This window comes from Copidosoma floridanum, unplaced genomic scaffold (genome assembly GCF_036245765.1).
Source record: "Copidosoma floridanum isolate Cflo_tuat_1 unplaced genomic scaffold, Cflo_Japanese_pri ptg000013l, whole genome shotgun sequence".
In the NCBI taxonomy this organism is placed as follows: Eukaryota; Metazoa; Arthropoda; class Insecta; order Hymenoptera; family Encyrtidae; genus Copidosoma; species Copidosoma floridanum.
The window spans coordinates 23633235-23653891 of NW_028321890.1; the positions used below are offsets into that span (position 1 = coordinate 23633235).

Consider the following 20657-nt stretch of genomic DNA (forward strand, 5'->3'; position numbering starts at 1 on the left):
TTATCGCTGGTTGTGATTTTTTGCCTTGCCCCCGTCCCCCCTTTTTATTTTCCCAAATGATTGCCGACTGGGAAACATGACGAATAGGTTGTACGTGCAACGCGAGAGGCATGCAGGTGCTATTTCTCGCGATCGTGAGCTTTTTTCGGAAAAACGTACGTAGAATCGCATCGGTGCCGAAATTTTCGTTATTACTATACTCTTGTTCCCTTCATTGATGGACGTATTTTATTTTTAGATTCGAAACTCGAAGAAACTCTAGGTATAGGTATATCTCTCACCCGACCCTACATAGGTACAGGGCACGCACGTAGATCAATCGGGCTTGACAATACACAGATGTACGCTACGTGTACATTGTATTTTTATCAACCCTCGCGATAGGCGGCAAGTAAAAATAGTTGCGTCCGAAGCCGAAACGCGCGAGTGAACACCTCGATATTGCTTTTTGCGCGCCGAGTTTCCAGCCTCTCTCTCGCGGAGCTCGATCGGCGCGCAGTCCATTCAGTCGAGAAGGCGAGGAAAAAGAAGTCGGAGCGGTCGTGCAAGGCAAGGGAGGCAATTGTACACACGCGGGGAGATGCTGCGACAGGCGGTAATTTTGGTCACGTACTGCGGGCCACTGGCGCTACTGTTGTCGGGGGACGGGACGTTGGCCGACCCGGTGATTTCCGAGCAGCCCAAGAGGCAGGAAAACGAGGCTTTTTGGCTGACGAAGGAGGAGCCGATGCGCGAGGACCTGCTCGCCGTGCAGGCGGTCATTGTCAAAGACGAGGAGATCGAAGCCGATGGCCACCACTGCCAGACCGGCCGGGACACGCGTTACTCGTGAGAGATCCAAATGCCTCTTTTTTTTTTTTTTGCGTCTTTTGTCGTTTCCGTTCTTTTACTCGTTGGTGCGCGTGTGCGACTGATCTTTTGTCACGTTTCCTCGGTTTCGATGATAATTCGCTTTGTGCCAGCCGTGTGAATGAAAAGTTGCGGGTTTTTTTGCACAAAAAAAGTCACGCAGCGAGCAAAGAAATATCTGGAAATACCAAAAGGCCGAGCATATATATATGTATATATATTATAAATAATTTATGTGTGTTTATGATAATCGCCAACAGAAGCAGCCGGTACCTCATGTGCTCGGGTTCCATACTGTCGAGCACCTTCATCCTGACTTCCGCCTCCTGCATTCACGAAATTACCTACGTCAGGTGGGTCAGTCTACGTTATACGTGTATAAGTTGCGCAACCCGTTACGGCCGATTTCCCGTAAACGTACAAAAGCCCCCCCTCCCCTCCACGTACACGATAATATCATTTCGTTTTTCCATGCGCAGCGCTGTCTCTTTTGTGGCACGTGCTTTTTTTCTCGCACTCCGTACGTGTATGTTATCTCTCGCGCCATCAGTTCCATTGGAACGCTATACTTTCGATCCGATGTTAATTTTCACTTTAGATCGCGGCTTTATATATATATACCTCCCGTAGACAATGACGGATGATTGTTCATGACGATAATATAGCGTATACACTTGTATTTAAAATGTGTATAATCTTACGTCATCGGGGACACAGACACAACATCCGAGCACCGCTGGCTGTGCTGATCGCGCCGTTCTCGGACGATTCGCAGGTCATCAAGATCGTCGACTACTACATCCATCCGAACCACGTGGTGGATCCCAGGAACGAGAGCCACCCGCGCCACAACCTCGTGGTGGCGAAGCTCGAGTGCAGGTCTGGACATCGTCAGAGATTTTTTAATTGTATCCAAGGAAGAAAAAAAATTATATTTTGAATACGTAAATTTTAGCATTTCGAGCGTGAATTTTAAGAAGATCGAGCTGCCGGACAAGCCCCTGGACAAGGAGTGCATCAACGACAACTGCCACATGGCCGTAATCAAGCGAAGGGGTCAGGTGAGACGCTTCGAAAAACTATACATACCGATCTTTGTGGAACGTGGTACACCTATCCTACCTAACGATCTTTCAGTCTTACTTCGCCATGTACCAGACCAGTGCGAAATTCACCCAAAACTCAAAGAGGAAACGCAAACGAGCCAGCATCGCGGGCGAAACAAAGAGAGCGTCGTCGTCGGGCTCTCCGGTTCTCGGAAGAAGAAGGGGATTGGGGACCAACACGGCTTTCAGGAGTGAGTGCGCCGAACAATGAACAGCAAGTAAGATAGCCCGACTTGTATGCGCCTCTTGGTTTCAGATCGCGGGAGGACCAAGTCGATCTCGGTGCGGGAGAGCACCGGAGTGCACGGCTGCGCCCAAACTGGCACGCCCGTCATATCCAACGGAACCGTCCAGGTGAGCTATTAGCTGCTCGTAGTTTGACCTTTGGTCTTCTCTGTATTGAACATCATTGATTCCAGGCAGCCCTGGTGGTGTCGGCCTGCGACGACCGGCACTCGGACACGCCGTGGCGTTACACCGACCTGTTCGACAACGTCGACTGGCTGACCGAGATGTCGGACACGACGGACACCACGAGCGCGACTCCACCGACCTCGACAGGCCCAGCCACGGGGTCTTGCAGCACCTGCATCTACAACATCATCATCGCGTACAACCCCAACGACAACGTCGACCACAACAACAACAGCGATAACAACAACTGCAGTAGCGGTAGCGCGTGCGTCAAGAGCATGCCGGACATCAACGTACCCGGACTCGACCTGGCCAAGTGCAAGAAGAACGACACGGCCGAGGAGCCCACCACCACGAGCCCCGGGCCACCCGAGCTCCCCCAGGCGTCCAAGGAGGCCTACTTCAAGGCCATCAACAAGATGTACCGCAACTCCAGCGACGACGACGTCAACGTGGACGTGGCAACGACGGAAGCCAGCTCGGAGGTGCCGGTGATGCAGTCCCAGTACTCCGCGTACACGCCCAAGCGAGAGAGCCCGAACTCGAGCTCACCGCTGACGAGCGACTACGTCGACCGAGTGGACGTGACCACCGAGTCGGCCTCGATGGGGAACAACGAAGGGGCCAAAAGTACGGAAAGGTCCACCGAGAGCACCGAGGCCTTCGAAGCACCAGATGGTCCCGACTTGGACGTGGGACTGGGCGGCCCGGCAGGGGACCAGTTCAACCACGGTCCCAGCGAGCACAGGGTCAGCATCGGGGAGTACTTCCACGACAACAGGTACGAGGAGGCGGGCCTGCCCGGCGAGTACGTCGAGCTCTACAAGAGATTCAAGGCCGAGAAGCGACGCTCGAATCGCCAGTGACCCAAAATGGCTTTATGATTGTAATGCTCTCGAATAAAAGATCCAAATCACACAAGTACACGTGGAGTCGTTTTTTTTTTTTTTTGTTGTTTTGTTTTGCTTGCATGAAAAGAAAATAAGCTTGCGGTGTAACGACAAGCGGCTCTTTTATCGAGAATCGGCGGGGATTGGTCAACAAAACAAACGAGCGTCATTCCGCGTGATTCAATCCAGCCGCGGTTGTACAATAACGCACTCGCCGGAGCTTTCATTTCCAGGGAGAGAGGGAAGGGGGGAAAGAAACGCAGAATCATTCGCGAGCCGCGCATTCGATTTCGTAAACATACCGGTCTTACTCACGCGTACTGAGCCGCGCTCGATCGAAAACACATCTCGGGCGCGCGGCACTCGAGTTTTCCTTTTTTTTTCTCTCTCTCCTTTCCCCTCTGCTGGAGCTCGTGGAGCGTGCAGCGATTAGCCGCAGATCCCAATTGAGCGAGCCGATAGCGGAAGCGCGCTAGGAGGTCTTTCGCGTGGTGCCCGGGCAGCCATGCGGACACTCGAGGTGCTGCTGTTGCTCGTCACCGGCTCGATTGGCAACTACCATGGAGAATCGGGTTCAAGGTCGAGGAGCGACTTCCGCCCGGTGGCGTCTGCTTGGGAGTACATTGCCGACCACGGGAGCGAGGCCCTCGTCTCCGGGGGGAGACGGAGGAGGGAGAGGCCCTGGGTGGACGGCGACGTCGACAGGTCGGACAACTTTCTGAAGATGCATGCCTTCCTCGTCAGGGACGAGGTCATACCCCCGTGCTTCGAGCAGGCCGACAAGTACTCGTAAGTCGTATTTATATATACGCGAGACGAGAAAATAATATACACACAATATGACCATTTGCAGAAAGAGGAGGTACTTTATGTGCAGCGGGATCGTACTGAATGAGCGACGCGTCCTAACGTCCGCGACGTGCATCAACCGAGCCCAAATATACGAGTGAGTATGGTCAAAAAGCCCTTCCCTCACTCTTTTTTTTTATCTCTCGTTTGACGACCCGGTCCATGTGCAGATACCACGTGAACGCGGAGCTGGCCGTGCTGATTGGATCGTTGGACGAAGCGAACAGCTACGTCATCAAGATCGAGGATTTCAGGATCCACCCGCGATACGTCCCTGATCCGTCATCGGCGAACCACGCCAAGAACAACATTGCCATTCTGATGCTCTCTTGCTCGTACGTGTCGTTGTTTTGTTGTTTTATCCTTCATTTGGACGGACCCACCAAATATGGGTTTGATCGAATCGATATTTCGTTTGACCAGGATACCAAGGAAATCCCTCTTCGTCCCGAGTCTCCCGAGCGACGTGTACGGCGACATTGGCCACGTGTGCTGTTCGATCGGGTGCAGGTTGTTCACGGTCGTCGAAAACATGAATGTACGTCTCGTAGCGATCAATTGTTGGGTGTCCCATTGATAACAGGTTAATGACCCCTGGTTTTATCCATCCGCAGAACGAGTTGACGGTGGAGCCGATGAACGTGAAGCACCTGCCGTCGCCTTCGCACGAAAAAAACGATGCCAACGCCAAGGAATTCTTCTCAAAGTACTTCCATAAAAAAATCGCGAACCCGCGAGTCGACAGAGCTGTTGCTCGGGGATCGTCACTTTTTGATGTGTCGTCCGAGACTGCCGTTGTGGGCCCTTCGGCAACGAAATTCGTGCACAAGCTGTACCCTCGGCAATTGGATGATGCAACCACTCAAGCTTCGGTGGACAGTCAGAATGATACAACGACCAAAGGGTCGGACTCGTCGGATGGCGCGACGACGACGAGAGTGGAGGAGCCCCAGAAGACGCAAGACGTGGCAGCGACGACGGTAGGAACGCACGTGGGGCAAAATTCGGAAGCAATGACCGAGGCGAGTTCGCATGATTCGAGCGTCGATCACCCGAAGAAGTCGATCGATTGGGACGAGATAAATCTAAACCTCAAGTATGGAAACATGACAGATCCGAATAAGGCGAAGCTCAGGAATCTGGTTAAGCACTCGATGATCGACATCATGTCCAAGATCTTGAACTCTATGACCGATCAGGTGACAAACATCCAGAGCACCTTTCAGGACATCAAGCGAATCGTCAAGAAAAACATCACCGCGAACAACGCGACCGAAATCATCTTGGGCTACTCGGCGAATCAAATATTAAAGAGTTCGCTAGAGGGATTGGACATTTCGAGCTTTGATTTCAAGGTGCCGTGTATAAGTGACAAAAAGTTTTTTTTATTTTTTTTTTTTATTTAGGTAGCAAGTGTTTCTTTTTTTTTCAGGATGCCCAAGTTATGCCTATCAGCGACGTTGACCCTGAATTCATAAAGAAGTACGTGTTTTGTCCTCCTCTGGGTTCACCGATAGTAGCCAATGACACAGTGGTGAGGATGTAAAATGTATATACTTGGATAAAAATAAACATTGTTCATTCCATCTTTTTATTTTCATAGGTTGGATTGGTCGCGTACACGTGCGATGATTTGCAACGTTGGGTTCAGTGGCAGTACGTCGATGTCAGTCGTAATCTAGATTTCATTCAAGCAGCGATGGAAAGTGATCTGCAGTAATGGACGGTTCGTCGTAGTTTATGGTAATTGAATTATTATTAAAAAAAAAAAAAATATCGTGCTGTATCCGTTTGATGTAGACATATTTTATTACAAACTTTGAAAGTACGTATACTTATTGATTGTTTTTAAATACGCATTAAAAACCCTTTTTATTTTAAAAAGAATAACAAACAATTGCGATGAATTTTTCATCGAAAATGAATTCGTACGAAATTCTGTGATCCGATAACTGCGTGTGTATACGTATATATAAATGGATGCTTTGTAAAACAATGAGGCAAGCAAGCGACGTCATTAATGGCTGTTGTCGCGCGCGCCCCTAGAGACACAAGAGCGATCGAAGCCAAACGCGTGCCGGTAGACGACAGCACTTATTATGTTCACCTACCTATACAAGTACACACGATATACTTATGGGTTCACCATGGAAACACCAGCACCTATCGACAAAACAATCCAATGGAATTCGCCAGGTATGTAAAATATACCATCATCGATCTGTTAATTTTTTTTTTCAAACCCCCCCCCAGCAGCGACTTAGCATGTATATATAAATACCCTTTTCGCAATAAATGCAATAATCGTAAATTTACCCAACGTTAAACAAAGATATACTCACTCGGTCTCGAGGTACTGGAACACCCGGTAGACGGGTCGGCGATACATGAAGAGGTGACCCTCGACGCGCTCCACCATCATCCTAATGGCACTTCATTCGCCTATATACTCAACACACGAGCACTAAACTCTTGATGACAAGAAAGTCATTGGATGAACAATAGTATGTGTACACCGTGACGATGTGTTGATAAATTTTTACGTACACGTAACGATATGCCCTTGTCAATGAAAGTTGTAATTTTCAATTGGCAACGCGAAACTTTGCCATTTTGTTGTACTAGCACGATAAACAAGATAAGGTATAATATATATATCCCGGGAAAACAGAAGAAGCAACCGACTACCTTTTCTCGAACGACACACACGCGCACCACACAAAGACAGAGAGGGATGCAGAGCGGTCACTGCTCCCCGCACTTCCGACGCTGTACCTCTGGCCTCCTCATCCGTGAAAAATCGTGCAGGTGTATGCAATATAATAATACACCCGTTCCTCTTCTGCTTGGCACCCTCTCTGCCGTGCGTATCGGCCGGTGCATTAGCCGGAAGATCGATCGATTGGAAACCCCTTGTCCTCCCCCTCGCGGAAAAACGGCGGCGGGCTATTTATTTCGGACCGCGGTCGGCCATTTTTCCCGGCACTATACGTGCCTTGAATTAAACTCGCGGTGTCTCCAGCTCTACTTACCTATACGAAAATAAAACAAGAGAGTAATGACAGGTAGGTACTTTTACATATGGTTCGACGATGGGTGAACTCCCATCCGCCCGCTTTCACTGCGTTGCTCACCGATGGAATTCAAAGCGCAAGAAGGCGATTGGTCTTTCAATGACTTTGCTCGTTAACTCATCGACATGCACGCTCTTAACCACACGAAAGTCTCGAAGGAGCACCCCCTCTGATCTCGGGGGCGCTTTGCTCTCGAAAGAGGCCGGAGACGCTGGCGCACGAGGAGCCCCTCGAGACGAGTGCGTTGGATAGTTAACGAGAGAAGAAAGCACGAGTTTCTGGCACACTCCCCGCGTGTCACTATAGTATCACCGTGGTATAGAAAATTACGTTTACGCGCTGCGCAGATGGTCCAGGGGTGGAGGTCAGAGACAAGGTCGGGGCCGCCCAAAACTATTGAGAAGTAACTACAAACGGACAGAGTGAGTGAGAGAGAGAGCAGGATGTTTGTCGCGGTGAGCTTGCGCTTCGCCGCGTTAGACGGACGCCGTGGACGGACTGTGGGGACGACGGGAGGTCGGGACGAAGGAGCAGCCGGCCGGTCTGGCTGGTGCTCCTTTTCCTCGGCCGGGGGTGCGATCTACCGCACGGGACAGAAAGAGAGGGAGCGCGCCCGCAGCCACCTGGCAACGCCGCTGGCGCACGCGCGTGCCGATATATTATACATATACACACACGGGGGTTGCTGGTGATGCAGCGACGACGCTTGCGCTGCTCTGGGCGCGGCATCCCCTCCGACCCACCCACCCCCAAATCCTGTGTACATGTATGTACATGCGGAATCTTTCTCTCCAAGTTATATTACGTGAGGGGGGAGGGGTTGGTACACGTTGCGCGGGTGTAGGTGTCTCGGTGGCGGTGAGAAAGCTCCGAGGGTGATTGCGGTGCAGGCTGCGACGAGATGGTTGTTTCGAAGTGTGTTGGTGGGTGGGTGGTTGTACGTATACGCTGGGTCGGCATCGATCGGCTGCGAGAGAGACTCGCCATGGGTATTCAGACGGTGATTTAATGGAAGCTGTTGTGCGCGTGGATGCACATCTGGAAGTTTCGATGAGACCTTATGTATACTTATTATACTGATAAAATGGTAAGGGTAGGGTAGAGGTAGGGGGAGAATATTTTTGCGGCTGAGATGAAAATTTTATGTGGTGCGAAATCGATGCCCTTTGTTGACTGTGTATGCATTTCACGGGTTGTGATGAAAGTTGGCGTGGCTACAAAATCAGTAGTAGTAAAGAATTTAGTCAGACGTGAGCTTTATTTAAAAAAAAAAAAAAAACTTTTCACAGCGCTTTCATTTAGTTTACGAGTTTTGAGAGCTTTCCTCGTTAAACGCGAAGCATCTGTCAAACGAGAGAGAAAGAATAATTTTATTGGCTCGACACGAGCTTGCGAACGTAGGGCGTTTGTTACCTCGTACTTTGAGCTTCCAACGTCGACGCAAAGACGAAAGGATGTTGTGTATAGCCTCGAGAACAACTTTTGCGCCTTAATTAAGAAAAAAAACAACTCCCACCACCAGTTAATTTTACTAAATTTTCAAACCGATATATCGTCACGAGGCAAGCTTCTTCCCAAGCGAACCAAAACTACGCTCGGGTTATTTTTTCGAGCGATTCAGAGGTAATTTGGAAAATTTGTGGAAAAATCTTTTTTTCGTCCCTTACGTTTTCCTCTTTAACGCTGTCCTAAATTTAACGAGGTCGGCCCAAAGCGATTTCATCGGGGCAGACGGTGACTCAAGCGAGATGAGAGCTTCCACAGTGGGGTCGGGGGATAACTAGGGCTGGCGGAGAGTTGTCGCGTGTGTGGTAGGTGCCTACAGTTCACATGTATTGTAAGAGAAAAGTCGAAACGCGTTACCAAGCTCGAAGGGAAAGGGGCGTATTGGCGAAAATTCGAGGCATTAGTATATTTAAGATCGACGAGTACTTACGCGTGTGACGTAAAACCACGAAATAAAATGGTGAGCTTTCGAAGGCCGCACTGTGTGCACTTTTTTCTCTCGAGGCGAACGAGAATGAGCTTTTGCGTTTGATAGCTCTCGTACAAAAGCGCACTTGACACACATTGTGCGGGATTTAGCGCGCACAACTGGCTACCCGCAAGAGAGCACTGCTTGTTTGCTTCGTTAAAATTGTTTAATCTACGGTAAATAAATACCAAAGGTTCGACAAACAAAAGTCTTACAGGTGTGTATGATATGAGGCTCGCTGGCAGGGGTATTCAAAAGGTGTTGGAGGGAAGAAACACCACACTCGCGAAGAATATTGCACAACTTCCGTGAAAGGTTGAGTCGTATATACCCACGAAAAGTCGCTCGACCACGTAACCCACAAACAAAAGAGAGACGCCCTTGCGCGGATACATACATATATAGAACCCAGGGAGAGAGAGAGAGAGAGAGAGAGAGCCCTTCATGTATATAGAATAAAGGCACATAACACAACACGCAGGCCAATGCGTGGACTCACTGGGAGAGAAAACGATTCCTCCCCCCACAGCCACATCCGTCTTTCCCGCTCTTTGTCCGAGACACACCGCGCGTCCTGCCCCCCCCCCCCCCAACCCCGACATCCAGCTCCTTTTTATGTATAATACATGTACACGCGTATAATTATATTATCAGCATGCGCGAGCTGTGCGCTTCCGGTCACTGCGTACACATGTGTACGTGTGGGTACAACACATACTCGGAGATAACGCGGATGAAAAAAAAAGCGCGTGTACGAGCGCTGGCGCACGACTTTTAATTGGGGTACTCTTTGGTGCACGCGCATGCACGCCTTGTATTTATGCACGCGATGGTAATTGTGTGCTGCCTTTTTTTTTTTCTTCTCGCGCGCTTCGTTTCGCTCCCTGGGCTTGCGATGCGTGCGTATAGGGTATTGTACAGGGTGTCCCTCTGTGCCCAAGATTCGCTAGGAGGAAAATATACGTACTCTAATCGGGGGACAACAACATTTTACGCAATCGATCACTGTGGGCATTCGTAAAGCTCTATGTTGTCGCCTCGTGTGACGATCGCCATTATCTTGTTAAGCGCGTGTACGTAATACATGCCACGACAAAGGAGATGAAGGAAAAAAGGAAGCCATGGAGATAACGAAGCGCGTGCCGAAGACAACGGAAGAGCCGAGCCGAATGTTAATATATCGCGCACCGCGTGCCCGCGTCAAAAAGAGAGAAAAAAAAAAGTAATACTACCATATAGCGGTGAGCCATCATCTGTCGCGCGTAAAAAAAAGTATGCGCATGATACTTCCACAGCTGTCGGTCGGCCGATAAAACTCGAGGGAAAAACATTGCGTTTAAAAAAGAACAGCGAAATTACTTACCAGCGCATACGAGTACACATTATAGTTTATACTTTCTTCGGAGTCGCAATTACTTACGACGCTATGTGTATATACATGTAAATATACCTGCATATGTAACGCACAGCTCGTGCATAACCGATGCGGCCAGCGTTGCAAACGTATTCAGCACACAGGACAGTCACGATGTCACGATACAGGCAGGACATCCGTCCTCCTCCTTCTCCTTTACCACCGTAATAGTTGGTGTGTTTAGTATAGCTATAGCTGCACTTGGTATATGGATCGCGTACGTTCATTGCAATGAAGTCAAATAGGCATATTGCGTTTGATTCGAAGCATCTCAATGATCATTAGGTGTCTTATTTTTTGCGACTGTAGCTGTGGTATTGTTTTTTTTTGCTTTGTACTGCAGGACACGATATCACATTTGCTTTTGCGATCACGAGCCCATGTCACGCATTGAATTTAATTCGACCAGGTGCGATGAAAAGTAAATTTCGCAACCTCCGGGCTCACAATTGTCTATTACGAGTACAAGGCACGTCATGTTTATTTATACACACGCGACGCAAATTTTATTAGTCCATGGAAACCCACAATTTTTCCGCATTCATTATCTCGGCAGGAAATACGTGTATAGGTATATATTATATCCGTATATGTATAGAGTAATTTTCTGAACACAAGTTTCGTTTGGTTGTTGGTTATGATTCATCGGCGGGCCGAATGGAAACAACAAAATAATAATTAAATTTTGATGCTCGGGGTGGTAAAATTTTACCATCTCCTTTTACGATTTTCCAGCTCGACGTATACAGGTACACGCGTACGGTTAACTGAAAATTCCTCTCCACGCAGATATAAGCTTTTCATTACGAGCAATTATACTCGAGAGAGCGAGTGAACGAGCGGTGCCCATCGGCCATTGGTTCGACAATAATTTATTACTTATTTCTCCCCTCGTATCGGCCTTTTGGTATATACATGTATATGTATTTTGGATCCAGGTGGTAAAAGGTGGTAGGTGTACGGTTAGTTACTCGTTAACTCCGTAGCGCTGTATATAATACGTGCACCTTTGCCATATCTCCCAAGTTTGATGGTCTTGTGCGCGTATATTATCTTTACACGGGCAAAGTGAATAATTTGATGCGTAAAGATTAAATATCATCGCGAGAAGAGCTGCGCGAGTTTTTACGCTGTATGCAGTTATTTCATGGCTGTATACTCTCGGATGGGCTGTGGAAATCGTTATATCACCCACTGAGTACGCACAATCGGGGTTTCGTTCGTACTGTGATCATCCCATTGAATTTGAGAAGCTCCAAAGATGAAAATCGACGGTCACGATGATTTTACAACGCATGCTATGTTACTTATACATCCAACAAAGGGATTCCCAAGACGAGACCGTTTGAAAGTTGTCCTTCACGTCCAACGAAGGATCGCACTCTCGACTTTCCACTCGAAAATAGCCCTTGGGATCTATTTTTATCCGTCGACTCTCCAAATGCTCTTAAATACACTTGTAAAATTACATTGGACATTGATCCACGAAAATCTCAGTTGCCTGTTACTTTGGACACGTATAGATGTGAAAGGATAGAGGTTTATGATGCAAAGGCGCAATGACGGATCACGCATAGTATTTTTTGTGAGTGAGATCGGCAATTCCGAGCCGGAAAGTAGTTTACATCGAGCGCACCAAGCAAGTGCTTAGCTAAGTGCTAATTATGCAGATGGAAGAGAACCTATGTACAAGGATGGTCGATCGGAACGCAGCCTCCATTCCTAAAGCGTTATCACCCATTTCCTCTGCCTCGCCGTATTCTCCTGTGGCTTTCCTCCATTGTCACTATACCATTCCCCCCTCGTGCAACCTCATTTGATCAATTGCGTGATTATACGAATGGACCATGCAACCATCCCGTCGTTCTCACATTTTCAAAAAATAATTATTGAATCATCGGACCACGACTCTCGTCTTCGTACTACTTACGTCAACGGCTTTTGTTAACGAAGAACCAAATATCATTAGTGCCCATGAAACTTGCCAGTACACGTAAATAACAAATTTTCCGCAACCACTAGTACGTAGGTACACCAACTCCTCGTCTCATTTGCTCGCATTTCAGCTTTGCACGGATGAAAGTACCACCAGATTATTCCGAGAGAAAAGAGAGAGAGAGAGAGAGAGATAATGGAAGGAATTTAAACCGATGCCGCTTGCGCGACGGCTCCACCTGCGAAATAGGATTCGCGCGTAATCTCTCGACTATGCCGAGCACGAAGTTAATTCCCACGCAGTCTGATCCCACTGCTTCTAGATGCCTCGGGACTCGGCGAAACATTTCCAAAATCCGTACAGCTAACCAATTGCCAAACTGTTTAACCAGAGCACGTGTCCGTGGATATCTTGATCAATGTCTTGGGTATGGACTGACTGTTGATTCAAGAATATGAGGTGGCAAAGTTTTTGTTTCCCGAAGACCAATTCGATTGGGATCGTGTCGGTCTCGTGATGCGCTTATCAGGGAGGAAACGTGGCGGAGGAGCCGTGATGTTTTCGAAACCACTGACGAGCCGCAGACGGGAAGGAAGGTTATTTCCTCCGAGCCGAGGGGGGAAAAGAAGAAGCCTTGGAGGAAAAAAACGTGGGCCCTTCCTGTCGACTTCTTCTCCTCCTCCTCGGTGCTTTTCTTCTGCTTCTGTATCCGCAGGATCCGTGCAAATGTAATAAGACCTATCTCGAAGTGTCGTGAAATTGAAGAAGAAGACAAAGTCCTCCTGATGAAGTTTACCAAAGAGGGTGTGTTTTTTTCCAAATGACGATTTTTGTTCTGTCGTTGATGAGCTTGAGGTCCTATTTGTGATAGTAGCTCGGGTGAGTGAGTTCTACAATTACTTTTGAAATTTTTATTGTACGAGTATATATTCGATGGTTCGTCTACACGAGGATTCGAGATAAGGCAAGAGTTCTGATTAGCTATGCGTTTGCGTATTCAATAAATTTTCTCACATCGATCGATAAAAACGTCGTAAATTCTCGACCTTATAAATTTATTTCGTATTTTGGTGATCGTAAAAAGCGTTCAATCAACTATTTGGAGTTATTGCTGCAATAACTTTTTTTTTATCTATCATACGGCAGTGCAATTAATTTGTTTTGTTTTTTTGGTAGCGTACATCGCGTTATATTGTTTCCGGCTGATAAATCACTGATATGCAAATGCGAAATGAAATAAAGGTACGAATAAAAAAACCAAATTTTTACATTTCAGGCACGACTGTTACGCGTTTTACTCCAGAGGATATATTATGCTTGGAAAACACATAGATTATAATATGGTGTTGCCATTTCTTTTTTTTTTCAACATCATTCCCTCGATGAAATACTTTTTATTGTCATTTACATTTTGACATTTTCGCTTCCAGGATACCTAAATTATTGTCCTTTCATCCGAAATTCGTCTTCGATCAAAGAAAACGAGCCTCAATAACTCAAGTGTCCCGTAAGAGAGAGAGAGAGAGACACTCATACACACGTTCGCAAAATTAACAGCCGGAAGAGCAAGCAACCTCGACTCCTCGTAAGCAGTCCGAAAAAGGACGCGCGGAACGGACGCTCCATCGCTCTCCCCCTCCGGCTCCTTATATTAATGCGGCTACGTCACGCGACCTCCAGCCACCACCTCTCTCTTCCTTCTGTCTTTTGCTCTCTCGCTCCTTAGTATTTCCTAACCGTTACATATTAAGATGATGTATAATATAAGAGCGCTTTAGATTTTCTATATGCGCAATAAAGCGGGTTCTCCGCTCGAGAGAGAGATTATTGAAAAAGGCGTGGCGCGTCCTGCGGCACTTTTCGGGTTTTATCGCGTTTATCCCCCTCCCTCCGCGCTAACTTGTCGATCACTTTGCACCAGGAATTTAATGTCTTTCATTTAGTATAGCCATACACACCCACGCGATATATACGGAATACGGATGCTGTTGGAACCTTGAGCCAAATTATTATTTTTGAGAAAACCAGTGCTGCGTGTTTGTAATTTTATCGCGTTTATAAAATGCCTATACGCAGCAAAGTTTTTAATTACCTAACGAGAAAGTACCCACGGGACAAAAAACAAGCGAAACAAGCAGTTGAAGCACCGTTTCTTGAAAGAAAAAAAAAAAAAGGGTCAAGAATAAGACAGTAGCATCAGTTATTGTTTTTTTTTTTTGTTCTGCTGGAAGAAGCCGCAAAAAAGGAGGAAGGCCGAGGGTGGAAGAAAAACACAGAGCTACACAGCTCGCTCGTATTTCGTCCGCGGTGCCCTTTACGCTTCATTACGCCTATTTTTTCTGCATACTAAAGTACTTATGATGTAAGAAAAAAAAAAAAAAAAAAAAAACGAGGCCACTCCGCTTGAAAAACTTTATTTTAGACGACGCGCTGTATAGAGTCTCGACGAGACAATGCTGCGATGAGGAAAAAAAAAAAAAAAAAAAAAAAAAAAAAAAAAAAAAAAAAAAAAAAACAGTTGGCTTTGTTGTCGTTTGTTTCCGCTTCGAGGGAAAAATCTTTCATAATCACAACACGTCACTCAGTGAAAAACAACTTGTCATTAAAACTCGGCTCTTTCTCCGGCCTCCAGATCATACAAGTATATCCACAGAGCAACGAGCCGACAGACAGAGAGGCGCGTTTGATCGACCAATCAATCACATCGCTTATCACCTCAATTTACACACGCTCTCTCTACATGTGCGGTCTGTCGGAGAAGGCGATAGAGAACGCAACTCTGCGGATATACAGTATCGCACTCGAGTGCCATTTCATAGAATCAACTCTTGCTCCCGAGCTCTGCTGCCGGGAGATTACCTTTAATCAATATAAATTGGACCGCTGTACGTATATATACATCGGACCCATAGCTTATATATTCTCTCGGAGATTGGAAATCAGTATGAGACTGTTGTTATATGTATACGTATACAGTTGGATTTGCAACTGTTTTCCGTGGTGGTAATGAGCAAAGATAATTAGCGCGCAGCCATGTATCATCATCATCATTAATATTCTCGACAGCTGTACAATGGCAAGTAAAAATATATATAAGCCACGATCAAAGGCACATCGTCGGGCAAATCAACGAAGAAGGAGCCGTTTTTCTCACACTCCAGGGCAGCCTAAGCACGGCTAATCGCGGAGAACGGGCTTCTTTTTGTCCCATCGTGGATTTTCTTGGGTATGAAGCTCGTGGGATGCGGTGAGGAGGAAATTGCGAGTCGTGGGAAGAGTTGAATGACACTCAATGCCACGCAGGCGATAACGAAGTAACCGAGAACTCTCTTTCGAGCTACAGTGGATATTAAAGGGCAAGAGTCACCAACAACTCATCCAATGAGGTGCCGTGAATATAATATTTAACCGCGATACCGTTCGTTTTATTGACAGCTAAAAATTACTCGGTTGTGATGTATTACACTCTTCATGTCGTATCAGCAGCGTGCCTTTTGTCTCGAGGCTACAGGGGATGGTGATAATGATGATTCATATGGCACGGGTCATCGAAATGAGTCTTTGAGCGAAGCGCGATGATGCAACCGACAAATTAATCACATTGTTGTTTTACAAGTATACGCGAAACGTAACGAATGCTCAAACAACATGTAAATACCTTGGCATACCGTCGATGTAGAGTTGGATCAGTTTTTTCGATCTGTTGAGGACACATAGGTGCGTGAATGACAGACCTCTTTCTACCATATTAATACGTCGAATAAAATGATTGATCCTCGAGCAGTGTTGGTTCAAATAACTGTACATACATACGACTCGCGAAAACTCGTAAAAGTAAGCGTTCAGTAGAACTAACAAAGTGGCGCGTCAAACTCAAGCGAGGCACATCGTCCATTAGAACCGATCGTGACTATAAATAGGTATAAGGTACACTACTGTAACACTATTGCACTCGCAGAACAATAGGCAAATACGGGTAAATAGACCTCTTAATGGTCATGAGCTGTACCCTCTTCTTTTTTTTTTTTTCTTTCTTACACGCTCAACTAATTAAATTTCATCGTTTCAAGGCCGTAGACACACACGATCCCTCCTTACATACCTACGGCTCATTCTCGCGAAAGAGGCACTTTTCGCGAAATACTTACAAGTCAGACTCGGCAGGTGTATATGAGCATAAAGTGTTGGTGAGCGTGTACGTGCTCAGTGAGAGAGACAAAGAGAGAGGGGAGGGGGAGAAAAATGCTACTTTGGATTCATGCGCATGCATCGCGTATACTGGTGTGCTCCTCCGCGATTGTTGGGTGATGTATATATACATTTTATACCATGCATCGCGCGCCCCGTTCAAACGGAAGACCCGATATGGCTCGATGTACACCGGAGACTCCCAGCTCTCGGGTTTTTTTTACCCTTCCACTTACTGTACCATTTTATAATGCATGAGTGTCCGTTCGCAGGGGTGATTTACAAGGATAATTTCCGCGCTAGACGACTTTAATATACGTGATACTTCAAAATTCGATTAGGTACCTTATACACACTGAAGGTACTGTACCATGGCTGTCTGTTTCAATATTACGTGTGAACGTATATAGAGGCAAGCGTGCACGCGAGAGAGTATAGGTCGTGCAAGTATTGGAAGTCGTGCACGAGGCGTTGAGCTCAACTCGTTCGACGGAAGGAATTTCCACGGCGCGCGTAGAAGTCTCCACCTACATATATATTATATTATTATATGCTTAAAAAAATGTGCATTCAGTAATGCATGTAGACGGGACATTTTATTTCGAGCGTGAAATTTAAGAATCAAAAGGGGGGTGGGAGAAATTAAAATAGAGCAACGATACTTGTACACAGCATCTCCCTGTTTTTTCTCGCGTCAGCTGGTTGATAAGTTCTTTGACACTCACTTTCTTTTTTTTTTTTTCTCTTTTATCGGAGTGACCTACATAACAAGCGACAGTGGACCATCAATGGCCTCGAGAGCAATAATCATTAAACGATAAAAACTAAGATTTCGATAAACAACATGCATTAAAAACGTGCAGTGTATGCACCTTTGAAATATTAGCAAATAAACAGTCCCACCAGTCGTTTGGCTGCAAGTGGGTGTGCAAAAACACCGACGACAGCACATCAGAGAGTAAGAGCACTCAGTCCATCGGGAAGAAGAATAAACTATATAGGAGCAAAGCCGCGAACGAGTTGAAAAGCAAGCGCGAGATAAAGAGCAAGGGATTTCAAGACAAAACGATTGCTCTGTGCTTCTGTTTGTTTACTGAGTTACTTGTGTACTTACAGAGCTGCGGTCGCACGAGTGCGCGTGTGGTAGGCGTATTCTTCCACGCGTGAAGGAAGGTTGAATTGCGGGTGGTTCGGAGCAAATGATCCGTGACCCAACGATGGTATTTTTTTTTCCTTCTCGTTTTTGATTTTTACGATGCTGACCTCGGAATTTCATCGATTGACAAACATACATATGTATACATTTGTATACCTCGAACGCGAAACACCCAAATTAAAGATTCAACCAAGAGAAAACATCTCCTTCTAGCCAAAGCGCCGATAAATAAAACATTTGAAGTTGGCGAAGTTTGATGGCGTATAAATATATACTCCGCGGGACGAGTGGATGACAACTCCCCGTGCACAGCTAATACGTGTGTATGAGCAGTAGAAGCGGTGCTTTTTATAAATGACGTGGTTGGGGGCACGACGAACAGCCTTCCGGGGGTACATGTACCCAAGAGCGTGAGAAAGCCCAGTCGGATTTGATGCTATACCTTGATGTATGTATAACAGTTTGGCTCGGGATGGGATCAAACGGCCATTTCGCGAATAACTGGGATTGTTTCGGGGGACGGTGGAGCAAAAAATTGGCGAGGATTAATTTTTTTTTTTTTACTTTCGTCAGAGGTCCATGGGAACTTTTGGTATTACAGGGGCATATGGTTGCGCGGATTTTCATGGGGGGGCCTTTGTATAGGTTGTACAAAAAACACATCGTTAACTATATCATAGAATTCGTAGTGAAAAAAAAAGTTGTCGAACCAATTTACAAGAGATTTTTAAACATTACTTTTAACTTGACGCACCGATTGAGTGGACAGTTTTCAGTGTCCTTTTGTCACACGAAAGTTTCAAGGTGAATGTCGATGGTTATGTATAAACTGGAAGTATTGAACCAAAGGGTAAGCATTTTTTATTGACAGCCCCTCATTTGACCGACTGCGTATATATTTATAATCAAACCTTGTATCATTTGAATATTGCGTTATACGGATGGTAATAGAATGGATCATTAGGACATACTAGATCTTAATTATTACAAATTTAAAACTCATTAGTATTATTAGTAAGTATTTTACTCGACATTTTTCAAAACGCCCACTCGTAAATTCGCAGTGAATGTTGTGCCCGTACGGTTTTTCCATTGAATTGAATAATTCATAACGCAATATCGATTGATCCGTCGTAGCCGATGTCTCCGATTCCAATGAATAAGCGTAAAAATATCGACGTTTTCGTACGAAACCCGGCCGTTTCCGTGCGTCTCTCTTTCCTACGACGATCCTTATACTACACGTTTTATGCTAATCTCACGCGTGGGTCCTTCAACAATGACACCAAAATGAAAAAGAAGGAAAGGAAGGAAAAAATTAATCGATTGTAGAATCAAATTTCATTTCCGTTTGCCGTTCGCAGAGTCGTAACTTGGATAAAAGATGTCGTGGCTCGTTTCTCCTCGAATCTTAATATATTATACATTAAATAGGAATAAATATCTCTTCCCCGCACCAATAGGAAGTAAATAGTAATAAATTTGGTCAAAAAATTTAACAACCTCATTATCGTATCATTCGTTGCCACGGAAAAACACAAGCAACGAGTCGAAAATAATAACCCAAACATATATATTATCAACGCCAGGTGGCCTCAACAAACTTGCAAGCTGTCACTTGTCATTCAACAAAACATTGTTAAAAACAATCTGTTCGAACTCCAATGCATAATATAATATATGGACGCCCATACATCATCAGCAGCAACCTCGCACCGGTAGGTCCAGCTTACGTAATAAGCCAGTAGGTATCTTCCACCCGTGCCCATAAGAGCATACATACGTATTCGCGTTCACATCGTGTATATAGAATCAATGATCGTGCCATCCGGTCGTGCCTCGGATTCCCGTTAGTTCGCGCGCGTCAATCAGCACTCGCGTGCACGTATGCGAGTATCTCGCAGCACGCAGCTGCAGACTCTCTCTCTTTCTTGACGCACGAGGAGCAATCACTATTTTCTCCTTTTACTTATACATTTGATCCCTCCCCCCCTGGGTAGGCTTATCTCTCGTATGGACGTGTCCTTCTTCTTTTCCATCGGGGGAGACGGCGGCAGATTACGCTCTTGGTATAGGTGCGATGAATTTTACGAGGCGTATGGGTATACTAGATCGCGTTGCACACGACGTCAAACTCGATTTGTCCGCGGTCCAAGAGGAGCATGGCAGAGTCGTTGCTTCGCGAAACCAGCTCCGATCTCCGATGCAATTATGCGGACTTTAAGCCGATTTTCCAAGCTATGACCGATTTTGTGGTCGCGTGGGTCCAGTTTGTGTATTATATATATTATGTGTAATGGTGATCGGCACGTGTTGCCGGAGATAAATTACAGCGCGTGTGAAGCGAGACTAGTCGACTGGATGATTTACAATCTGGTTACTAGTTTATTTGATTTTGAGAGTGTGAAAAGGGGGACATGTTGACGTTAACCGTTGTGTAAAATGCGTTCTCGTGAGAAAAACGTACATGAGCCTTTTTTTTCTGTTGAATGAGTGCAAAAATCCAAAAAGTCAACAAAACTATAATGAGATCGTAGGAGTTTTGTTGGCATTGGGTTCTCTACATCTATACGTGTATAAAAATACCCTCGAACGAAATCAATAATGCCGATCCTTGTATGACGAATGGCAATCAATTAATTTATGACTGTCGCTTCTTCAGCGGCACAAAAGAAATTTTTGTTTACCCTTCCCAAATGTAAGTCCACACACGACGATTACGTCAAGGATGCTGTGGACAATATACACAATACATCGTGTACGCAACAGTGTCGATGACTCGGCGCGATACATCTCTCCCTGCGCA

General features: G+C 46.0%; 3 protein-coding genes across 3 annotated transcripts in view; 2 read left to right on the forward strand and 1 right to left on the reverse strand.

Moving 5' to 3' along the window:
- Fak (protein tyrosine kinase 2 Fak) overlaps positions 1–20657 on the reverse strand; it is a 61066-nt gene that overhangs the window by 21421 nt on the left and 18988 nt on the right. The gene's annotated exons all lie outside the window — the stretch shown is intronic.
- On the forward strand, positions 527–3246 carry LOC149374965 (uncharacterized). Its single transcript, XM_089591617.1, has 7 exons — positions 527–828; positions 1110–1202; positions 1567–1728; positions 1805–1910; positions 1987–2146; positions 2212–2309; positions 2375–3246. The coding sequence occupies exons 1-7, from the start codon at positions 581–583 to the stop codon at positions 3233–3235; spliced, it is 1728 nt and encodes a 575-aa protein (XP_089447743.1). The 5' UTR covers positions 527–580; the 3' UTR covers positions 3236–3246.
- Positions 3765–5828, forward strand: LOC111643401 (uncharacterized). Its single transcript, XM_089591619.1, has 7 exons — positions 3765–4048; positions 4113–4205; positions 4279–4443; positions 4532–4646; positions 4723–5463; positions 5541–5642; positions 5712–5828. The coding sequence occupies exons 1-7, from the start codon at positions 3765–3767 to the stop codon at positions 5826–5828; spliced, it is 1617 nt and encodes a 538-aa protein (XP_089447745.1).